The 17,613-nt window shown below is 35.4% G+C and overlaps 1 protein-coding gene across 6 annotated transcripts in view; it reads right to left on the bottom strand.

Moving 5' to 3' along the window:
* Nucleotides 1-61: 61 nt before the first annotated feature.
* The window catches only part of LOC120086679 (transcription initiation factor TFIID subunit 1), a 38,605-nt gene continuing 21,053 nt past the window's right edge, over nucleotides 62-17,613 (bottom strand). For 5 of the 6 annotated variants that reach the window (XM_039043434.1, XM_039043440.1, XM_039043437.1 and 2 more), the window contains exons 12-22: nucleotides 14,377-14,713; nucleotides 10,640-10,849; nucleotides 10,410-10,493; nucleotides 7,170-7,373; nucleotides 6,266-6,472; nucleotides 4,887-5,370; nucleotides 3,811-3,989; nucleotides 3,569-3,688; nucleotides 2,075-2,131; nucleotides 868-1,995; nucleotides 62-780 (exon numbers count right to left, since the gene is read on the bottom strand). In XM_039043434.1, the coding sequence (XP_038899362.1) occupies nucleotides 418-780; nucleotides 868-1,995; nucleotides 2,075-2,131; nucleotides 3,569-3,688; nucleotides 3,811-3,989; nucleotides 4,887-5,370; nucleotides 6,266-6,472; nucleotides 7,170-7,373; nucleotides 10,410-10,493; nucleotides 10,640-10,849; nucleotides 14,377-14,713 (3,373 nt within the window). In that variant the 3' untranslated portion in view covers nucleotides 62-417. The remainder of the gene's footprint in view (nucleotides 781-867; nucleotides 1,996-2,074; nucleotides 2,132-3,568; nucleotides 3,689-3,810; nucleotides 3,990-4,886; nucleotides 5,371-6,265; nucleotides 6,473-7,169; nucleotides 7,374-10,409; nucleotides 10,494-10,639; nucleotides 10,850-14,376; nucleotides 14,714-17,613) is intronic. The other variant, XM_039043435.1, reaches the window with a different exon arrangement.

Genomic DNA, 17,613 nt, shown 5'->3' with positions numbered 1-17,613 from the left:
ATTCAACTGAGTTTTTAAATACATCACTACAGCTAACATTATGGGGACAATAAAATACATCTCTACTAAACCCAAAAATATTTTCAACTCAGGTTTTATATACATCACTACAGTACACTATGGAAGGTTTGTCCTCTATCAACGAGTTCTAACCCCCTCTTCTAATCTTTTTGGCAAAACATTCTAATGAGCATGGTTGTGTTCTAAGCCTGTCTTCATACCCTTCATCTCTCCCCAACAAATGCCAACTGAATTTCCTAAATCTCTAATGGAATGGAATATTGTGTTAAACTATTTGCCATGGAAATGAGGGTTCAGCCTCACTACGCTACGCTATATGTATATACTACACAAAGGCACAATTCGGTATGTACTCCCCCCCTATGAATCAGGCACAATTCGGTATGTACTCCCCCCCTATGAATCCCTATACTCGATTCCAATTTCTGCTTCAGTCAATTCTTCATCACTATGTTTCAATAGATTGTCACAAAGCATCAAAAGCTTGTCTGCTAGGGGAGGAATCCCTGGATTGCGCCCATCATTGTACAAGTGAGCATTATACATTATTTGCCATACATCATTCCTGAACTCGTCCCTGGTCTTGTATTCCAACCTTCTAACCTTCTCCCTAATGGTTGAAAGATCCATTGGGCGCTCTATGATATCCAGGTAATCTGGAGCCTCCTTCTTGGACACTGGTTTTAAGAAGAGATAGGAAATATCGAACCTGTCTTTGAGGGTCTCCACAATCCGCTCCAAGATATTTGACAAACCAACCTGCATGAAAAATGCCATAGTTTTAGATGAATTGAGCACAGGGAATATACACAAATGTAAAGAAAATCCTACAAAGCACAAAAGTACCTCTCCCCCCCTGCGGCGTTTTGTTGATGATGCATGCTCTGCAACATGTCTTCCCAACTCAATAGGCTTCCTTTTCCCACTACGCTCTTTTTCTAGAACCCTTTTATCAAATCTTCTTGACCTGGGGTCTTCCATATAATCATCTAGTATTTCAGGGATTCGTTTCTTCTTCTTCTTCTTTGCTTTTAGACGTTCTTCTTCCTCCTTATCACTTCTAATGCTTGCTTCAAATCTTCTAATCTCAGCTAACTTCTCTTGTTCCTCTCGCATCCCCATTTGTTCATTGTAAACCCTCCTCACCTTCTCTTCCCTTAGTCTTTCTTCATTTCTCTGCTTCTCTTGCTTTTCCCACCATCTATGCTCTTCTCTAACTTTCTTTTTTCCAGACTCAGATGAACTCATGCTCCCATGCCTTGTATGCTTCTCAAAACTTGACAGCTCAACAATTCTTTTAGTCTTCCGGTACTCCATACCAACACTCCCATCATAAGCACTCCGATCCAAATCAATAACCTCCTTAACCTCCTTTGGCCGTTTGATTATGAGTTTTTTGTGAAGCTGTTCTTTTTCTGTTTCAGCTGCTGATCTAATAATGGTGGCAGAGCGTCTGGAAAATTCCATTTTGTCCCTATCCATATTTGTTGGTGGTCTTATAACAATGGAAGGTTTATGAGCTTCAAGTGAGACCTTTTTTGCATCAGGAGGTCGTATTACAATTGAGGGTTTATGAGACTCAAACTGAATGTCTTCAGTTCTCTTCTTAGAAAATGTAATCTTGTTAACTTTAACAGACTTCCCAGTTTCATTGTCAGAATTGACTGGCAAGTCAGAAGTCTGTGGCAGTGCAGGACTAAGATTGTCAGACAGTCTGTCAGATGAGCTGCATTTGAATTTCACTGGAAAAACTTTTGCCATCAACGTAGATTTTTCACCCTCGAATGCTTCTGTTGTAGAACTTTTTGCAACGGCTTTAGGTGTAACCTTCTTAGTTACAGCTTTCTGATGGGATTGATTTGATGGATCTAGGGTATTCAACTTTATTGATACTTTTTCTTGATCTGTTGTCTCTGGTGTTTCAAGATCCTCTCCATACTTGGGGCAATTCTTGTTCGTCCGCATGTGTCCAAACTGAGAACAAAAAACTTCAGAAAGTCAGCATATTGAGGGGTCAGAGCCAGGGAAATTTTAAACTAAAAACTTTATGTACCTGACCACACTTTCCACACACAAAACTCTCTCGAGCTGATTTCTTCTCTTTAAAATTCTGATCAAGAAAAGGTTAAATTAATATGGTTCCAACCAGCATATAGAGAATAATGACGTAAAACCAATATCCACCTTTTCCCCAGCCTAATCACTCCCATCACCAAAACTGAAGCAACAACATAAAAGATATAGTTTAACCAAAAATAAATAAATAAAATAAAAATAAAAAGAGTGAGAAATTAAGAACGGGATCAATTCTACTCATGAAGGCTGTGAACAGTTTGGCTGCAGGTGTCTAAACTTCTCAAAACCTATCCATGATAAATAATACCTCCATCAGTTCCTTTAAAGTTTTCATTTTAAATTAAGGTTTGTGAAATACAGCTCCGAGATTCTTTTTTTATTCCCTCTAGTAAAGATATAAGGGGTCGTGATAGTTTGATCGTCAATTGAACTTTGAAAATTTTCTTCGAATACTAGAGATCTTGGGTTTAAGGAGTTTCTTTTTAGAAGGTGGTTGGATTCATGATCACTGTTTTTGGAAGATTTAAGTGGCGGTGATCTAATATCGCTTGTTGAGCTCTGTTTCGTTCTCCTGTTGGAAAGATTTCAACTGTAAGAAGAGAGTTTATTTTCAAGCTTCTTGGTGCTACTTCATCAAAAGATTCTCTCATCTAGTTTTTAGTTTGTGCAAAATTAAAGAGTTTTTCAGTTTACTCTTTGTTGGTATTTATTTGGTTGGTGGTCACTGTTCTGGGTTTCTCTGGTGTTTTTGTAGTAGTGATGTAGTCGCAGTTGGTTATTTTCTTTGAAGTTTTACTTTTAAATTTTTTTAGTTCTTTCAGTTCTTGAGTTTGAGTTCTTTAGTTAAGAATTGGTTGTAATTTTTAGTTTGTTACCGTGTGGTAACTTTGTTTAGCTGTTGGGCTGTGTTATGTTTTGGATTAGTATATAAGCTGAATCCTTTGCATGATTAAAGCATCTGAAATATTATTCAAGTTTTCAAACTCTCCCAACTTGTTTACACTGAGTAGTCATTACTTTTTCAGTATTTGGAGGCATGACTCTAGATCTTTTATTTTTCTCTCCTTTTGGGAGATTGTATTTTAGACTTGATTATACCATAAGAGATTGTATCCAGCAAGACAATTACGGAAAAGGGAAAACAACTGAAGATGGGAGTTTAAAACTATTCCCACAATAAGGATAAACGTAAACCCTATATTTTAAACGAAGCTTATGATTAGTGTCAATAGTTCCAAAGTGAAACAATTTCAGAAATTTTTTCTTTTAGTACAGAATTGGGGGTGGGGAGATTTGAACCAAGGTCCTCTTGGTCCTCAACACATACAGATGTCAGTTGAACTAAACTCTTGTTGGTACAATTTCAGAATATTGAAACAAGAGGATCAAGTAAATCCCAGTGTCCCACCAACAGATAAAACTATATTATTTTTAAAAAAAAATTAAAAAAATAAAATAAAACCCTCCATACCTTGACTTTGTCTCCTGATATCTTCAATTTCTTATTGATTAGGTTCATCTCTGAACTATAGTTCTTCTTCGTGGGTTTCAATTTTCCAAACTTTTCTTTTCGATTAATAATATTTTCAACCTGCCATCATATCACACGGCACTAATTATCTATAAATCGTCCCTCAGATGTGAGTAAAGAAAATTGATCCCATGCTTAAGAGAGCAAGATAATGAAAATCACAAATAATCACATATTAGTACCTCCTTCTGTTCTCTTATATTTTCTTTAGAAATATAGGTGACATCAGGTTGGGCAATACTAACAAGATGTCTGGTCTGCTCAGGATTTTCATGACCAAAACTAGCTTGAAAACCTGTAGACAACACTGCTTCTCCCATGACTTTATTCTTCTTCTTCTTCCTCCTCCTCTCAGCTTCATCTGCATAATAGATTCTACATTAGCGCCAGATAAAGGTGCGAATTCCCCCAAGTGCAAGGGACTAATAAGCTTTGACCACGGATAGAATTGCATTGAACTAATGGGTGTTCAGAATCTCCCAACTTAAGCAATGTCATTGATACACATCATTCCCCGTGAAAAAGTACAACTAGCCAGGCAAAAGAAGCAAAACATAACTAATTTATTCTGAAAAGTGAGAATTCTAACTAGAACAATGAAAACGAGGTCCCGCATAATTCAAAGTATTGGCCAATATGGTGACCCAACTAAGTCATATGATCATATCCACTTTTTTTTAAATGAAAACAAGCCTCTTTCATTGAAGTAATGAAAACAGATTATTGCTCAAAGTACAATAAGAGACCCAAAGGACGAAAGAAACCTAGGGATCAAGAGATGCACTTGGGAATCCCAACTAGATTCACACCTTCCTTAGCATGCTCATCATATCCATAAATAATCTAACAAAAATATTCCAAAGAACAAAGGAAGCAAAAACACAATAATCGAACTAGAACAATACATCCCGAGAGAACTTAGCTGGAAAAATAAAAGCATGCCAATTTAAACATGTCTTTTGGATAGAGTACACCAAGATGAAGCATTTAACCGAGCTACTTCAAAACGATCCATCCACCCAATAGAAGGGATAAATGTGCAGAAAGGGTTTTGACTAAAAAATTCCCAGAAGCTCCTAATGACTTGGGTGGATGGATCGTTTTAAAGAACCTTACTCTATCGCCAAAAATGAACCATGCTATCAATGATAAGCAAAGCATTGAAGAATTCCCCATGAGAGAAGGTAAAAGCTAATCATCCAAGCCAAATCCATCACGCAGAAATTTTCCATAAATCATATACAAGAGTTGTCCATACCGTCCATCAGCAACCTGCACAACTCTGCAGCTTCCGCCACTTCATCTTCAATCTCTTCTTCTGTTTGAGCAATGGATGGACGTCTCCTCATTTTAAGTCCCTTGACCCCATCAGTTTTTTCATGTCGGATCTCAAATGTATCAACTTCATCTTCAAATTCCTCTGCATCCAGCAAATTTTCCAAATCTCCAGCAAAGGAATCTAGATCACTATTTCCTTCAGAGTCACTCTCGTTCTCAGCACCATCTGAGGCTGAAAGACTCTGAATTTGTCGTTCCCAAATTTCTTGACACTTCTCTCTTGTCTGACGCTGAAGTTGCAGAAAGGACATTCGCTGGCCACGTGCATATTTGCTGATAGTTGTTGGATCTACTTGTACCCCAGAAGCTGCTTGCTCACTCGAAAGCCTCCGTATCATAGCAATTCTGTGCCATCTGGTTAGTTTTGCTATCTGTTCTTCAGATACATCAAACTTGAGAAGAACCTGAAATATCAAACAAGATGAACATTTCAAGGTAGTAAGCGTAAGAAAAATAGCAGGGAAGTACTGATAATGCAAAGCTCCAATATCTAATTAGAGCGGGAAAATAAGAATATCAATTTTCCTATGCCAAAAGAAAATATTTTTAAGAGACAATTACACTTTTCACAAGTCCATTAAGTTCATAAATTCTCAAATCTAGCACATTGTTAGCTACAATGATAAAAAGTTGACTACAAATATTTTATTAATTTTATAGTGTTAATTAAGATGTCATGAAACTAATTTTCTTATTTTTCACTTCTTATATATACACACACACATGCATACATATATGTATGTAATCATTACTATAGATGGAAAAAAAAAGGAAATTCGAAGCAGGTAAGTTTATGCATTTACATGCTTAAAATATGAGTCTGATGTATTTCATTCTAAAAATTTAAATAATTGTATCTAGTTAAACCCCTACAGACTTTGTACGACTACAACTTGTCTAACATATATCTATTAAGTTAAAAGTGTCTAATCTAGTGTCAAAGTGTCCAAATATTCAGCACAAACACACTAGTCAAACTAAAGTGTTCGTGCTTTACTATTGACCAATGAAACAATGTTCAAAGCTATTTCGGAATGCATCGCCTAGAAACTTCTGGCTCCATGTCCAAAAATGGAAATAATAGAATAAAATGGAGAAAATTTTATATAGCCATTATATCAAAAATAATGTCTGAATTAAGAGTGAATATAAACTACAAAAAGATACAGAAGTGAGCTTTAGGTGAAACTCCATTTTAATGAAGTTTTAATCTACCACATAAAATTCTTGTGTGAAACATGAAATGACACACGAGACACTATAAAGCTAAAAACAATTTTTCAACAGAAAACCAGGTACCTCTTTTGCAGCATCCATGCTCAACCTACGTAGGTCAGCATCTGTTCCTGTCACTGCAGAGCTTCCTCGACTAGAGGCTGCTTTTTTCTTTAAAGATGCATTAGAAATAGGTGCTTTTGGAACCGAACGAACGTAACTAAATCCAAGCCCACGACCAGATGGATCACCAACACCTGTAATTTCCAGCCGCTCTATATTTTCTTTTCCCTTTTTATTTTAGTTTGGTTGGGGATCAGAGAAGAAGGTTGAAAATTAGCAATCAATCACCGTATCCTTCTTTAGTGATCAATTCTCTTCTATCTTATATTCAATTATTTATCCATTTTTTAATTCACATTGTAGTTGAAAAGATGAGAATCTATTCAAATATATTTCATTCTTTGGAAGATAAGTAATAAAAACTTAAAAGAAACAAACTCATAAAAAACAATTTAATATCAGTTCATCTACAGAAATCAACAGAGTGTGATCCACCTTTTTTTTTTTTTTTTTGAGAAGAAACATTTGAATAAATGAAATAAGGAGAAACCCCAGAGCACCTAATGGTGATTGAAAAAAGGGATTTCCAATTAGAAACTAAATAAGAAAGACTAAAATTCTTAAAAGGTGCAAAAGACTAAAATTCTTAAAAGGTGCCTCATTTTGCACCAATATAAAGCAGTAAACAGAACCAAGTCATGAGCTATAAAAAAATAATAATAAAAAAGTCACTAAAAAGTCGTGCTATCCACCTATCAAGTGATTTCAATCTTAATTTTTACCATTTGGCAAACAGTCCTTTTCTACTCTATTCTTTCACAAACAAAATATAAGATAAGATAAAACAATTTCAAAAACTTGACAAAAAGGACAATAGATGAACCAGATACTTGCTATAATGGAGATAAGCTAAAAGATTCATTACCTGGGTCGTACAAGCAACAAAATTGCTACTTAAGTTCCAGGGAGTTATCTGCAACTCTCTTTCAATGTGAGATGCAGCAGCCAGGGTAATAGCTTCATCAGGAAGTCTACTCATCGCAGATGAAATTGCCGAGGGATGAACCTCTGAAAGTCCCAAATGTTTCAGACGGTACAAACCAGCTTGCATGCTTTCATACTTGCATACCTAACATTTCAAAAGGAAGATGGTATAAGAATAAAGAAAACAATACAGCAACGCAACAATATATACCATAGTATAGGCCCTAGATTTACATTCATTATAATTTTCATAGAATATGGATCATAGTTCCTAGACATGCTAGAATTTTCTGTTGGCTGTTCTTGTCTTTAAGAACCATTGCGTGGATGTGGTTAAGATGGAAGCCTGTAGTTTCAGGCAAAAAGTGAAGTTGGCTTGGGCTAAGGAAGGAGATTGCAATACTTACTTTTTCCACAGAATGGCTAGTTGTCGGAAAAGTAGGAATAGGATCGGTTCATTGGTCAATGAGTCAGAGGGAGGTTATTAGAGATAATAAGGAAGTTGAGGAAGAGGTCATCTTTTTTCTCTAATCTTTATGGGGGACCTTGTGGTGGATAAAGTTCGAAGAAGGTTAGCCTCTTGGAAAAAAATGCTGCTTTTCTAAAGTTGGAAGATTTACCTTGATCAAATCGGTCTTCAGTGATATTTCTATTTCTTTTTTCCCTTTTCATAGCCCCATGCAAGGTATATAAGAGTTTGGACGGGTTGATGCGCGATTTCTCTGGGAAGAAGGGAAAAGACATTTGATTAGATGGGAGGTTATCAAGAGACCAATTTCCTTGGAGGATCTTGAAATTGGTAATCTTAGGGTGTGAAACAAAGCTCTGTTGGCCAAATGGTGCGGCATTTCTCCTCTGAGCCCAATTCTATGACGTAGGATCACTACTAGTAAACACGGCCACCATCCTTTCGAGCGGTTGTCTAAGGCAGTTAAAGGTACTCACGGTGGAAGGATATTTCATTTTGAAAGAGCTTATATCTTCTATTTACTTGGTCCATATGTGTGGTCGGAGAAGAGAGGGACATGTACTTTTGGGAAGATCATTGGGTGGGAGAGAGACCTTTTTGTGCTTTGTTTCCTCATCTCGTCCCTCAAAAATCATTTTATCGTTGACTTTCTTACGTGGTCTAGGAGTTTTTGTTCTTTTTCTATCAGGTTTTGTTGCTTTCTTTCCGATTAGGAAGCAATGGATGTGGCTGCTCTTCTTTTTTTCACTCAAGGGTCACCCCTTTATGAGTTGGAGAAGGGAGGTCAGATTTTGGATCCCCAATCCTTTGGAAGGGTTTTTGTGTAAGTCTTTCTTTCATTGCTTGGTTGATCCTTCTCCATTCAAAATGTCAGTCTTTACGGTGTTTTGGAGAGTTAAGATAAGGAAGGTGAGGTTCTTTAACTAGGAAGTTCTACACAGCCATGCTAACATGTTGGATCAGCTCGTGAGGAAGATGTCTTCGCTTGTTGGGCATGTCTTTTGTATTCTTGGTCAGAAGGTGAAAGAAGATTTTGACCATATTCTATGGCGTTGAGTTTGCAAATTGTGCCTAGGGTTCTTTCCTCCAGACGCTTGGTATGATGTATGCTCGTCACAGAGATACTAGCGCTATGATCAAGAAGTTCCTTCTAAATCCACCTTTTGGAAAGAATGGCTGCTTTTTATGGCTTGTTGGGCTGTGCGATTTTATGGATTTTGTAGGGTGCGCAAAATGTCTTTTAAGAGAGTGGAAATGGACCACAAGAAGATTTGGTCTTTCGTTCAATTTCATGTTTCCTTGTGGGCTTTAATTTTTAAGACATTTTATAACTATTCTATAGTCATTATTTCATATAGTTGGAGTCCCTTTTTGTAAAGGAGGAAGCTCCTATTAAAAAAAAAAAAAAAAAAAAAAAAAAAAAAACAAAAGAACAAAAACAAGACTTTTCATTGAATTAATGAAATGAGTCTAACGCTCAAAATACAAAATAAGAAACATAACAAAATATGGAACTTTCAATCACATAGCAAGAGACAAGAATAAACAAAAAATTAACTGATAGAAGGAGGAGTACAAGGCTTTACTTGATGAAGTTTGGTTCGAAAGCAACCAACGGGTTTTTCATGAAAAATCCTTATTGTGGATTAATTGATTTGAAGTTGCAAGCCTTAATGTATCCCCATCCAGTGGTACTCTCTTTCCAAGCAATTTTAAAGTTTTTTGGTGCAAGACATTTGTTTAAATTGGAGAGCTTTCATCTTCTGAGATTAAAGTCTTCTTTTTTTTTATATTTGGTTTATGAGTTCATTTGGTATTTTATTGTGTATCTTCTTATGTTGAGAATTGTGGATATGATGAGGGTGCTATGGATGTGTCAACCTAGTTGAAATATCTGAGTGCACCTGTTGATCCTCTCGTCTTGATTGAATGGATTATTATGTCTCATTGTATTTCAAGCATTAGCCTCTTTTCATTATATCAATGAAAAGTTTGTTTCCGCTTAAAAATAAAAAAAGAGGAGAAATAAATGCATACGATTTTAATCTATTGAATAGAGTAATAGAGTTTGGAGACTACTTGATGCAAGTCTTGAAGTATCTTTTTTTAAAAAGAGAAACAATACTTTTCATTGATATAATGAAAAGTGTCTTGTGCTCCAAAATACAAGATACCACGAACAACAAAATTAACAAGGATACATATTGCGTAATACAAAGACAGAGAGACAAAACATTTCATTTCAAACAAATATCTTGAATGGAATAATTGACAAAAGCTTTAGAATGAGAACACCATGATGAAGCAAGAGTCTTGAAGTCTTGAAGTATCTTGGATATTCTTTTATGTTTCTTAAAATATTTAGTCATTCTTGGGGTAGGTCGTGTTTACCGAGACCTTTTGTATTTAGTTCTTCAAGTTTTTATATTCAAGTATTAGTTCTTTTAGATCCATTCTTGGTTCTTCTAAAAAGTAGTTGATTTATTAGTTAGTTAGCCGGCTGGCATAAAGCTATAAATAGCTTGTTGTACTCATCTCAAAGGAATAATTTTGAATAGACTTTACTTCCCGAACGCAAATTCTAGTGGGCTTGTTTTTTTGTATGCCCAAGCATTCTTTAAAGAAAGTTGTTTTCATTTTAAAAATAAAATAAAATAAAAAGTAAATTCATCGATGAAAAGGAACCAACAAAAAGGCACTTATGTTGCTTACATCCTCAGGTGTCACAGCATCTTTTTTCAAAGAAATGCTTGCGTTGCGCTTCTTAATTAAAATAATCTGTCCGCTCGAATTTCTCTGCAGTATTATATATGATTCAGTCATTCATAATGAAGATAAACATGAAGTAAACTTACAACATCGTAAAGTACAAATGAGGGTGGGTTGTTTATTCGAATTGAGCGTATAATTATATTATGCATATAAAAATGTTATGAACTAACCTGCTGCAGAGCATATTCCTTCAGTTTCTTCCTAATTATAGTCTCAGACAGGTATGGAAACTGAGAAGGTAGTTCCTCAACACGGATGTCAGGGATTCGTCGGCGCTTTTCAGCAGCAAGGAATTCACGAAACATATACAAAGTTAGTCTATTCATCATAAAAGTTTGAAGAGACTTTGTTCCCGGAGAAAACACCTCCATCAGCGGCTCCTGCACAAAATACCAATTAATAGAGCTGATAACGGAATTTGATTAAGGACATTAGAATTCGTCTGGATTGATTTTTTAAGTGCTTAGAAAAGTGTTTTTAAGTAGGGAAAAAAATTAAAACAGCTCCTTAAGCACATAGAAAGTAGAATCCAAACCTTCCTTAAATATTCTTGAACTTCTACAAATGTATCGGAAACAAAAAGGAGAAATCAATAGGAAAAGTTATTAAAATAATGGTCTGATGGAAGGAGATACAAGCCTAGGGACAAAATAACTTCCAAAGGCCTTTGAAGACTTCTTTTCCCATAAAACCAGCTTATTTTGTTTGAAGCTGCAGTCATTTGTCCATCTGCACTGGTTTTTCAGTGTTCCATTGGCTCATTCATTTTGAAGATTCAAGATTCTTTGGTTCTTAGGTTCTTACCGATGTTCTCATTCTATGATTTAAGTGTATTCATCTCCAAATTTCTTGTTTAATTGGAGGGCTTTCTTTTTTGTATTCTCCTCATAATAATGCATGGTTCTCTTAGGTTTGTTCATTTTAAGTTTTCTGAATCTTCGTTTTGTTTCCTTGTAATTTGAGCATTAATCACTTTTCATTTTATCAATGAAAAGTTCTGTTTCGTTTTTTTTTTTAGGGAAAAAAAAAAAAGAAAAGGAAAAGTTATTAGACTACATATAATATATTGCAATTTCAATCAGTTGACCTCATTTCCTAAATTCAAACCAATCAACTTAGTATCCTGTCTACAAAATTTTGGAGATTTAATAAAATAATTAACTTACTCAGACACTATACATTACATTTTTGGAGATTGATTAAAATAGTTAACCTCCATCGTGGTTCTACCATTTGCTCACAAAGTGGCAAGGAAAGAACCTTGCCTCGTTCTTGGCAAAGATTTTCAGCACAATAAGAGTTCAAGCCGACTTATTCATAACTCTGATGTCTCACGTCCTCATAATACTTCTAAAAAAACAAACGTCAAAGTAACGTTACTGCTTAAGGAAAATGACTGCCAAACTTTGGTTCGCCTCAAGTCTTCTTCCTAATTTTCTCTTTCCAAGAAATTTCCAAGGTTCTTTTTTCAAAAAGGAAACACCACTTTTCATGATGAAATAAAAAGAGACTAATGCTCGAATTACAAAAAACTACTAAAAATAAGAAATAGGGATCAATAGATGCACCTGGCTATCTCGACTAGGTCGACACACCCATAGCATCCTCATCATACCTCAAAACGAACATTTTGAATACAATAGAAAACCATGTGTCTAAAAATACCATTACATAAAATGAATGAAAGCATTCCAATTAAGACAAATATCTTGAATAGAATAATCCGAAATTTTTTTGGAAAGTGAACACTAAGAAGAAGCTTTAACTCTTGCAATCTCATAACGATCAAACCATTTAAGAGACTTTTCTTGAAAAATATGTTGATTTCTCTCCAACCAAATTTCTATCAAAACTACTTTAATTGCATTAATCCACAACTGAAGCAAGTGAGCTTTTAAAAAAGGACCAATGATAAGCTGAGACACATTCTCCTTGAAAACATTGCTGAAAACCCAATGAAGATTAAATGTCGCAAACAATTTCCTCCATAATTCCAAAGAGCAGGGAGCAGATTGAGGGCAAAAGATAACGATTTGGCAGCTTCCTTTGAAGAGTTTGTGAGCAATTGAGAGAACCATAAATCATTGCCCAAATTATGATATTTATTCTCCTCGGGCAGCTTGATTTCCATAAGTTTTTGTACAACAGACTGTCTATTGGTGAAGATGAGTTCAAATGCTTGAATAATAATTTCACAGAAAAAGCACTTGAAGCATCTAAAGACCAAAATCTACAATCTTACCCATCAACTATCCTTTTACCTTCTAATAAAAGTAAAAGATTTTGAAAATCCTGAATTTCATCATCTTTTAGTAATCTCCTGAAAGTAATTGACTATGATAAAGCAGTTGAATCCCAATGTTGAAAAACTGAACTTTCAGGAGACAAGGTAAATTCTATATAATTTTGGAAACAAAGAACAGTAGAGAGGAACTCAACCAGTTGTGATGCCAAAAGGAAATTTTGAAGGCATTACCGAGTTTAAAAGATGCAAATGATGCAATTTTTTGCCAAACTCGGGAAATAGTAATAGTAATCCAAGGACTTCTAAGGCTTTCCCTTCTTTTCCAGCCGTGTGTCATTCAAATGAATCACTATCATGAATATTTTTTACTACCTTACACCAAAGAGCTTCTTTCTCATGCATAAACCTCCAACCCCATTTTGCCAATAGAGCCACATTTTGGTTTTTTAGATCACCAAAACCAAGGCCTCCGTGTTTTTGTTGTTTGGAAACTATCTCCCATTTGACAAGGTGATTAATCTTGCTTCCATCAAAACCTTCCCAAAAGAACTTTCTCATAATCTTTCCAAGGTTCTCATTTCATAATATATATAGTGGTTGGAATGCTTTCATTAATCCTTTCTAATTTTGGTTTATCTTTGCCTGTCTTTGTTTGTTTATTTTTGTCTTGTATTGTCTGTCTTTCTTATTTTGTTTCCTTGCATCCTTGAGCATTAGTCTTATTTCATTCCCTTGATGAAAAGTTTCGTATCCTTTTCTAGAATGGTCGAATTAAGCCTTGACCTCAACAGCATTTAGATTTTTTGCTTGCCCTTGGACCATTGGGATAAGATAACTCGTAATATGAATAATATAATAAATTAATAATGAATTTAAATTATGGCAATGAATTATTTCAAGGAGCAAGTTGGTAATTTTTCTCACATCTAACCCCATTGTCTTCTGACCATGTTATCATGTAAGCTTGTATCAACATAGTACAAGGAATCAAATTCAAGAAACAAAAGACCTCTAGAAGCCGTGATTTTAGTACCTTGGGACATTAATATACTGTCCACAAATCCCCAAAGACATTTACATACTAGAGGTTCAAACCAAAAATCTAACAACTCCAAATCAATAATGTTACGTTACATATACATTAGCTCTTATGAATCGTTGTTAAGTACTAAATTCAGCAATTTAGTTACATGAGGATGAGACTCTTTTACTCGACTGTACATTATGTTAATGTACAATGAGAAACTGAAAACATTATGATTGTGTTAAAACTAGAAGAATTCCTAGAAAGTTCATCCTTTCGCAGTAATTGAATTAGTTAATGTGATCTAAATAGTGGGATGTCATCCTTTCATTTATTGTTGGACCCGTCTCCACAAATTGTAGAAAGTGAGATTTGCATGCCCTCTCACGAGGTCATCCTTTCTCAGTATTATAAATATCAAAAAACATTAAGAGTCCGTATCTATGAAAATACAGCAACCAATCAAACCATGATCTATTCAAGTACAAATTCAACCAAATATTGAGAGAATCTGATAAAATTAAAACAAGAAAAGAGAATGCTGTCAATCAAATAAAGCAAGTCCAATTAAATAAAGAAAAATAATAAAACTAAAAAAAAAAGAGAGAGAGAGAAACAAGAAACAAAACAAAACCAACCTGCTGGCCAACTGCAAAATTTTTGTCAATACGTCTTAGGGAAAGCTTCCCCTTTGCAGAACGGACCAATATATAATCAGTCATTGGCACCTTGTGGGAAAATACAGGTGACCTGTACATGTTTGTTTCAAGAGATGCCTGTATTGAACCACCTTTTAAATCCCCAAGATAAGGAGATTTATCTGAAGGTTCGAGGATAATGACATGTCCTAAACTATCCCCCCCATTTCGCAACAGTGCACCAGTTTGATCATCGGGGGACGACTTTTGATAATAAGTGCATAGTCTTGCCCCCATTCCAATGTTGCCCAAAAGTAAAGGCCTTTCTTCACAATACCTACGACAAAGATAGCATAATTAGTAAGAAAAAAAATATTAAAGGAAACAAAACTTTCATTGATAGAATCAAAAGAGACCAATGCTCAAAGTACAAAGTACAATGAAACAAACATAAAGCAAAATAAAGTGATTACATCCATTACAGCCAAATACAAAAGGTAAAGAACTCAGTAAAAAATATGCATCCCAATGATCAAGAACCAAATCATTGACCAAATCGGCAAAAAATTAATTAAATTTTGATTACTTTCAAAGGTCTTTCCGGAGAATGCTCACTAGCTCAGCGAGTAAAATTAATGACATCTCCGATGCACCAAGATTCAACACAATAATCTAACAGACATCAAATTAGGCCACAAAAACTTCTTTTCATGAATTCATTCAAACCATGGACATTATCAAGTCATACACTACAAGGATAAAGAATAACCTCCTTGAAGAATTTCTATCACCGAAGACTTAACAAAAGACCATCAAATTAAAAGGCCTTGGTGTAATACCAAAAGACTAATTTTGAATGAAATGATTCTCTCCTTCTAAATGAGGGAGGAGGTCTTTATTTATAGGGAAAAGTGATTACAAGATGCTAACAAGATAACAACTACTAACTAACTAACTCCTTGGTTAGTTTTACAAAAAGACCCCTTGGTACACCATATTCCACCCCCCTAGAATCAGACTCGAGGATGACAATTAGGATGCCAAACGAGCAAAATAAGGTTTGAGATTAGCAACATTGAATTTGGATTAATATGTAGGTCACCTACGATAACTTTGTTTGGTCATCGATCTGCGAATGAGAAGTAACAGTTAAATGCAGTCTTTCACTCATCCCTCAGCCTTATTCGAGTCCAGTGGTATTCACTCTTCAAGTCCTCTTTTGAAAAAATCAAGGCTCCTTTCATGTGTTCTCTCTGTAAATAGAATGGAGAGGATCTACAACACCTCTTTTTCACTTGCCCATATTCAGCTAGTGTTGAGAGAAAATAATATTTTTAATACCTCATGGGTGTTCAACAATGATTTTAGATACAACATGCAGCAGCTTTTAATTGGTCCACATCTAAAGAGAGAGCCCCGTTTGATTTGGTTCAATACGGTCAAGGCTTTTTTGGCTGAATTGTGGTGTGAGAGAAACCAAAGGATGCTTCATGAAAAAACCCTTGGCTGGTCAGACCATTTGGAAGTCGCCCGTCATGATGCTTATTTGTGGTGCATCCAATCCAAGCAATTTGAGGCCTATCCTCTTCAAAACTTTTGTTTAAGTTGCCGAGCTTTTATCTTTACAGCATAGTTTGCTTTTGATTTTGGCTGTTTGTTTTGTTTATTTATAGCGATTCAGAGCTTCTAGCTTCTTGTCTTGGACGTTGACATATTAGTACTTATATTTTGTATGGGTTGTTTTTAGCCTTGGATCCTTTTAGCATATCTTTATTCGGAGATGATGAGGGCACTATGGTGGTGTGTCAACCTCATTGAGATGTCCTAGTGTGCCTACTGATCCATTTGGCCTTTTGTAACTTGCTCTCTATATAAATATTTTGTACTTTGAGCATTCATTTCATTTTATTACTATTAATAAAGAGATTCGTCCATTTCCACCAAAAAAAAAATAAAAAATAAAAATTCAAAGCTCCTCCAAGTTGATCAAGTAAATCACCTATTTTAGGGATTGGGTAGCTATACTTCACTGTAATCCCGTTGATAGCTCTACTATCAACATACATCATCCAACTTCCATTTTTCTTTGGTGTAAGTAGGGCTGGCACTGCACACAGGCTCAAACTCGGTTGAATATATCCTTTTTTTTAGTAACTCCTCGATATGTTGATGAAGGATTTCGTACTCCTTAGGACACATCTTATAATGACAAATTTGATAGCTCCCAGAATTAGATCAATATGGTGCTGTATGTTTCGCAAAGGAGGCAGCCCCTCGGGTTTTTCTTTCAATTGTGGGAATTAATCAAATAATCTTGTATTTCCGAAGGAACTCCAACTTCTAGTTTCTTCGGACTTTTCAGCAACAAGTAGTCCTAAAATATCAGCCCCCTTTCTTTCATTAATGTTTTGCCACTGATTGTGATAAACAAGTGGTTGCTATCTTCCTGTTTCACTTTTACTCCCACATCCTTCTTCTTGTCTAGTGGGAGTAGTACCACTTTCTTGCCCATCCAATTGAATTTGTAAGTATTCTCTCTCCCCTTGTGCAAGGTTCGAGTATCATACTGCCACGGTCTTCCCAAGAGGATATGACATAAATCCATTTCTAATCTATCACATAATATTTGATCTTCATAGCCACTATCAATTGAAAGAGGGATGGTGCAAATTTTACTTGTGTTTCACCACCTTTCTTCACCCAACCACTACGTTTCTTCACCAACCTATCTTGTAAGGACTTGGATGAGCTTCAACCCTGAGATTCAAGGCAGCCACTAGCTTCTTAGAGACAAAATTCCCGCTACTTCCACCTTCTTCAATGTGACGATATTAAAGTTGGCACTAGCGCCTGAGTACAACCTTCTTCAATGTGATCAAAATTAACATCTATTGCCTTGGATACATGAATTGAAGCACCTTTTCACAATAATGCTTATGAAAAAAATTATATAAACCTTTCATTATTTAATTCACGAGTGAACTAACCTTTCCTCTTCCAAAGATGATTATACAAAATACTAAATCAGGTTGATTTCCATTAATTAATTGAGGAGAGAGAGGAACATCTGGCTTAGATTGTTGGATTTCCAAAAGAGCATTGTTTTTAATGTTCAAAGGAGAGAGGATGAATTAATGGCTCATTATCGTCTAGAAAGAGAATATCATTCTTATTAATAATTGAAACATCATTTCCACCATCAGATTAATACACTCTTCATGCAACGAGGGGGCATCT

This window comes from Benincasa hispida, chromosome 9 (genome assembly GCF_009727055.1).
Source record: "Benincasa hispida cultivar B227 chromosome 9, ASM972705v1, whole genome shotgun sequence".
Taxonomy (NCBI): Eukaryota; Viridiplantae; Streptophyta; class Magnoliopsida; order Cucurbitales; family Cucurbitaceae; genus Benincasa; species Benincasa hispida.
Note: the sequence above shows the minus strand (reverse complement) of the source record. Positions and strands in the feature narration are given on the sequence as shown.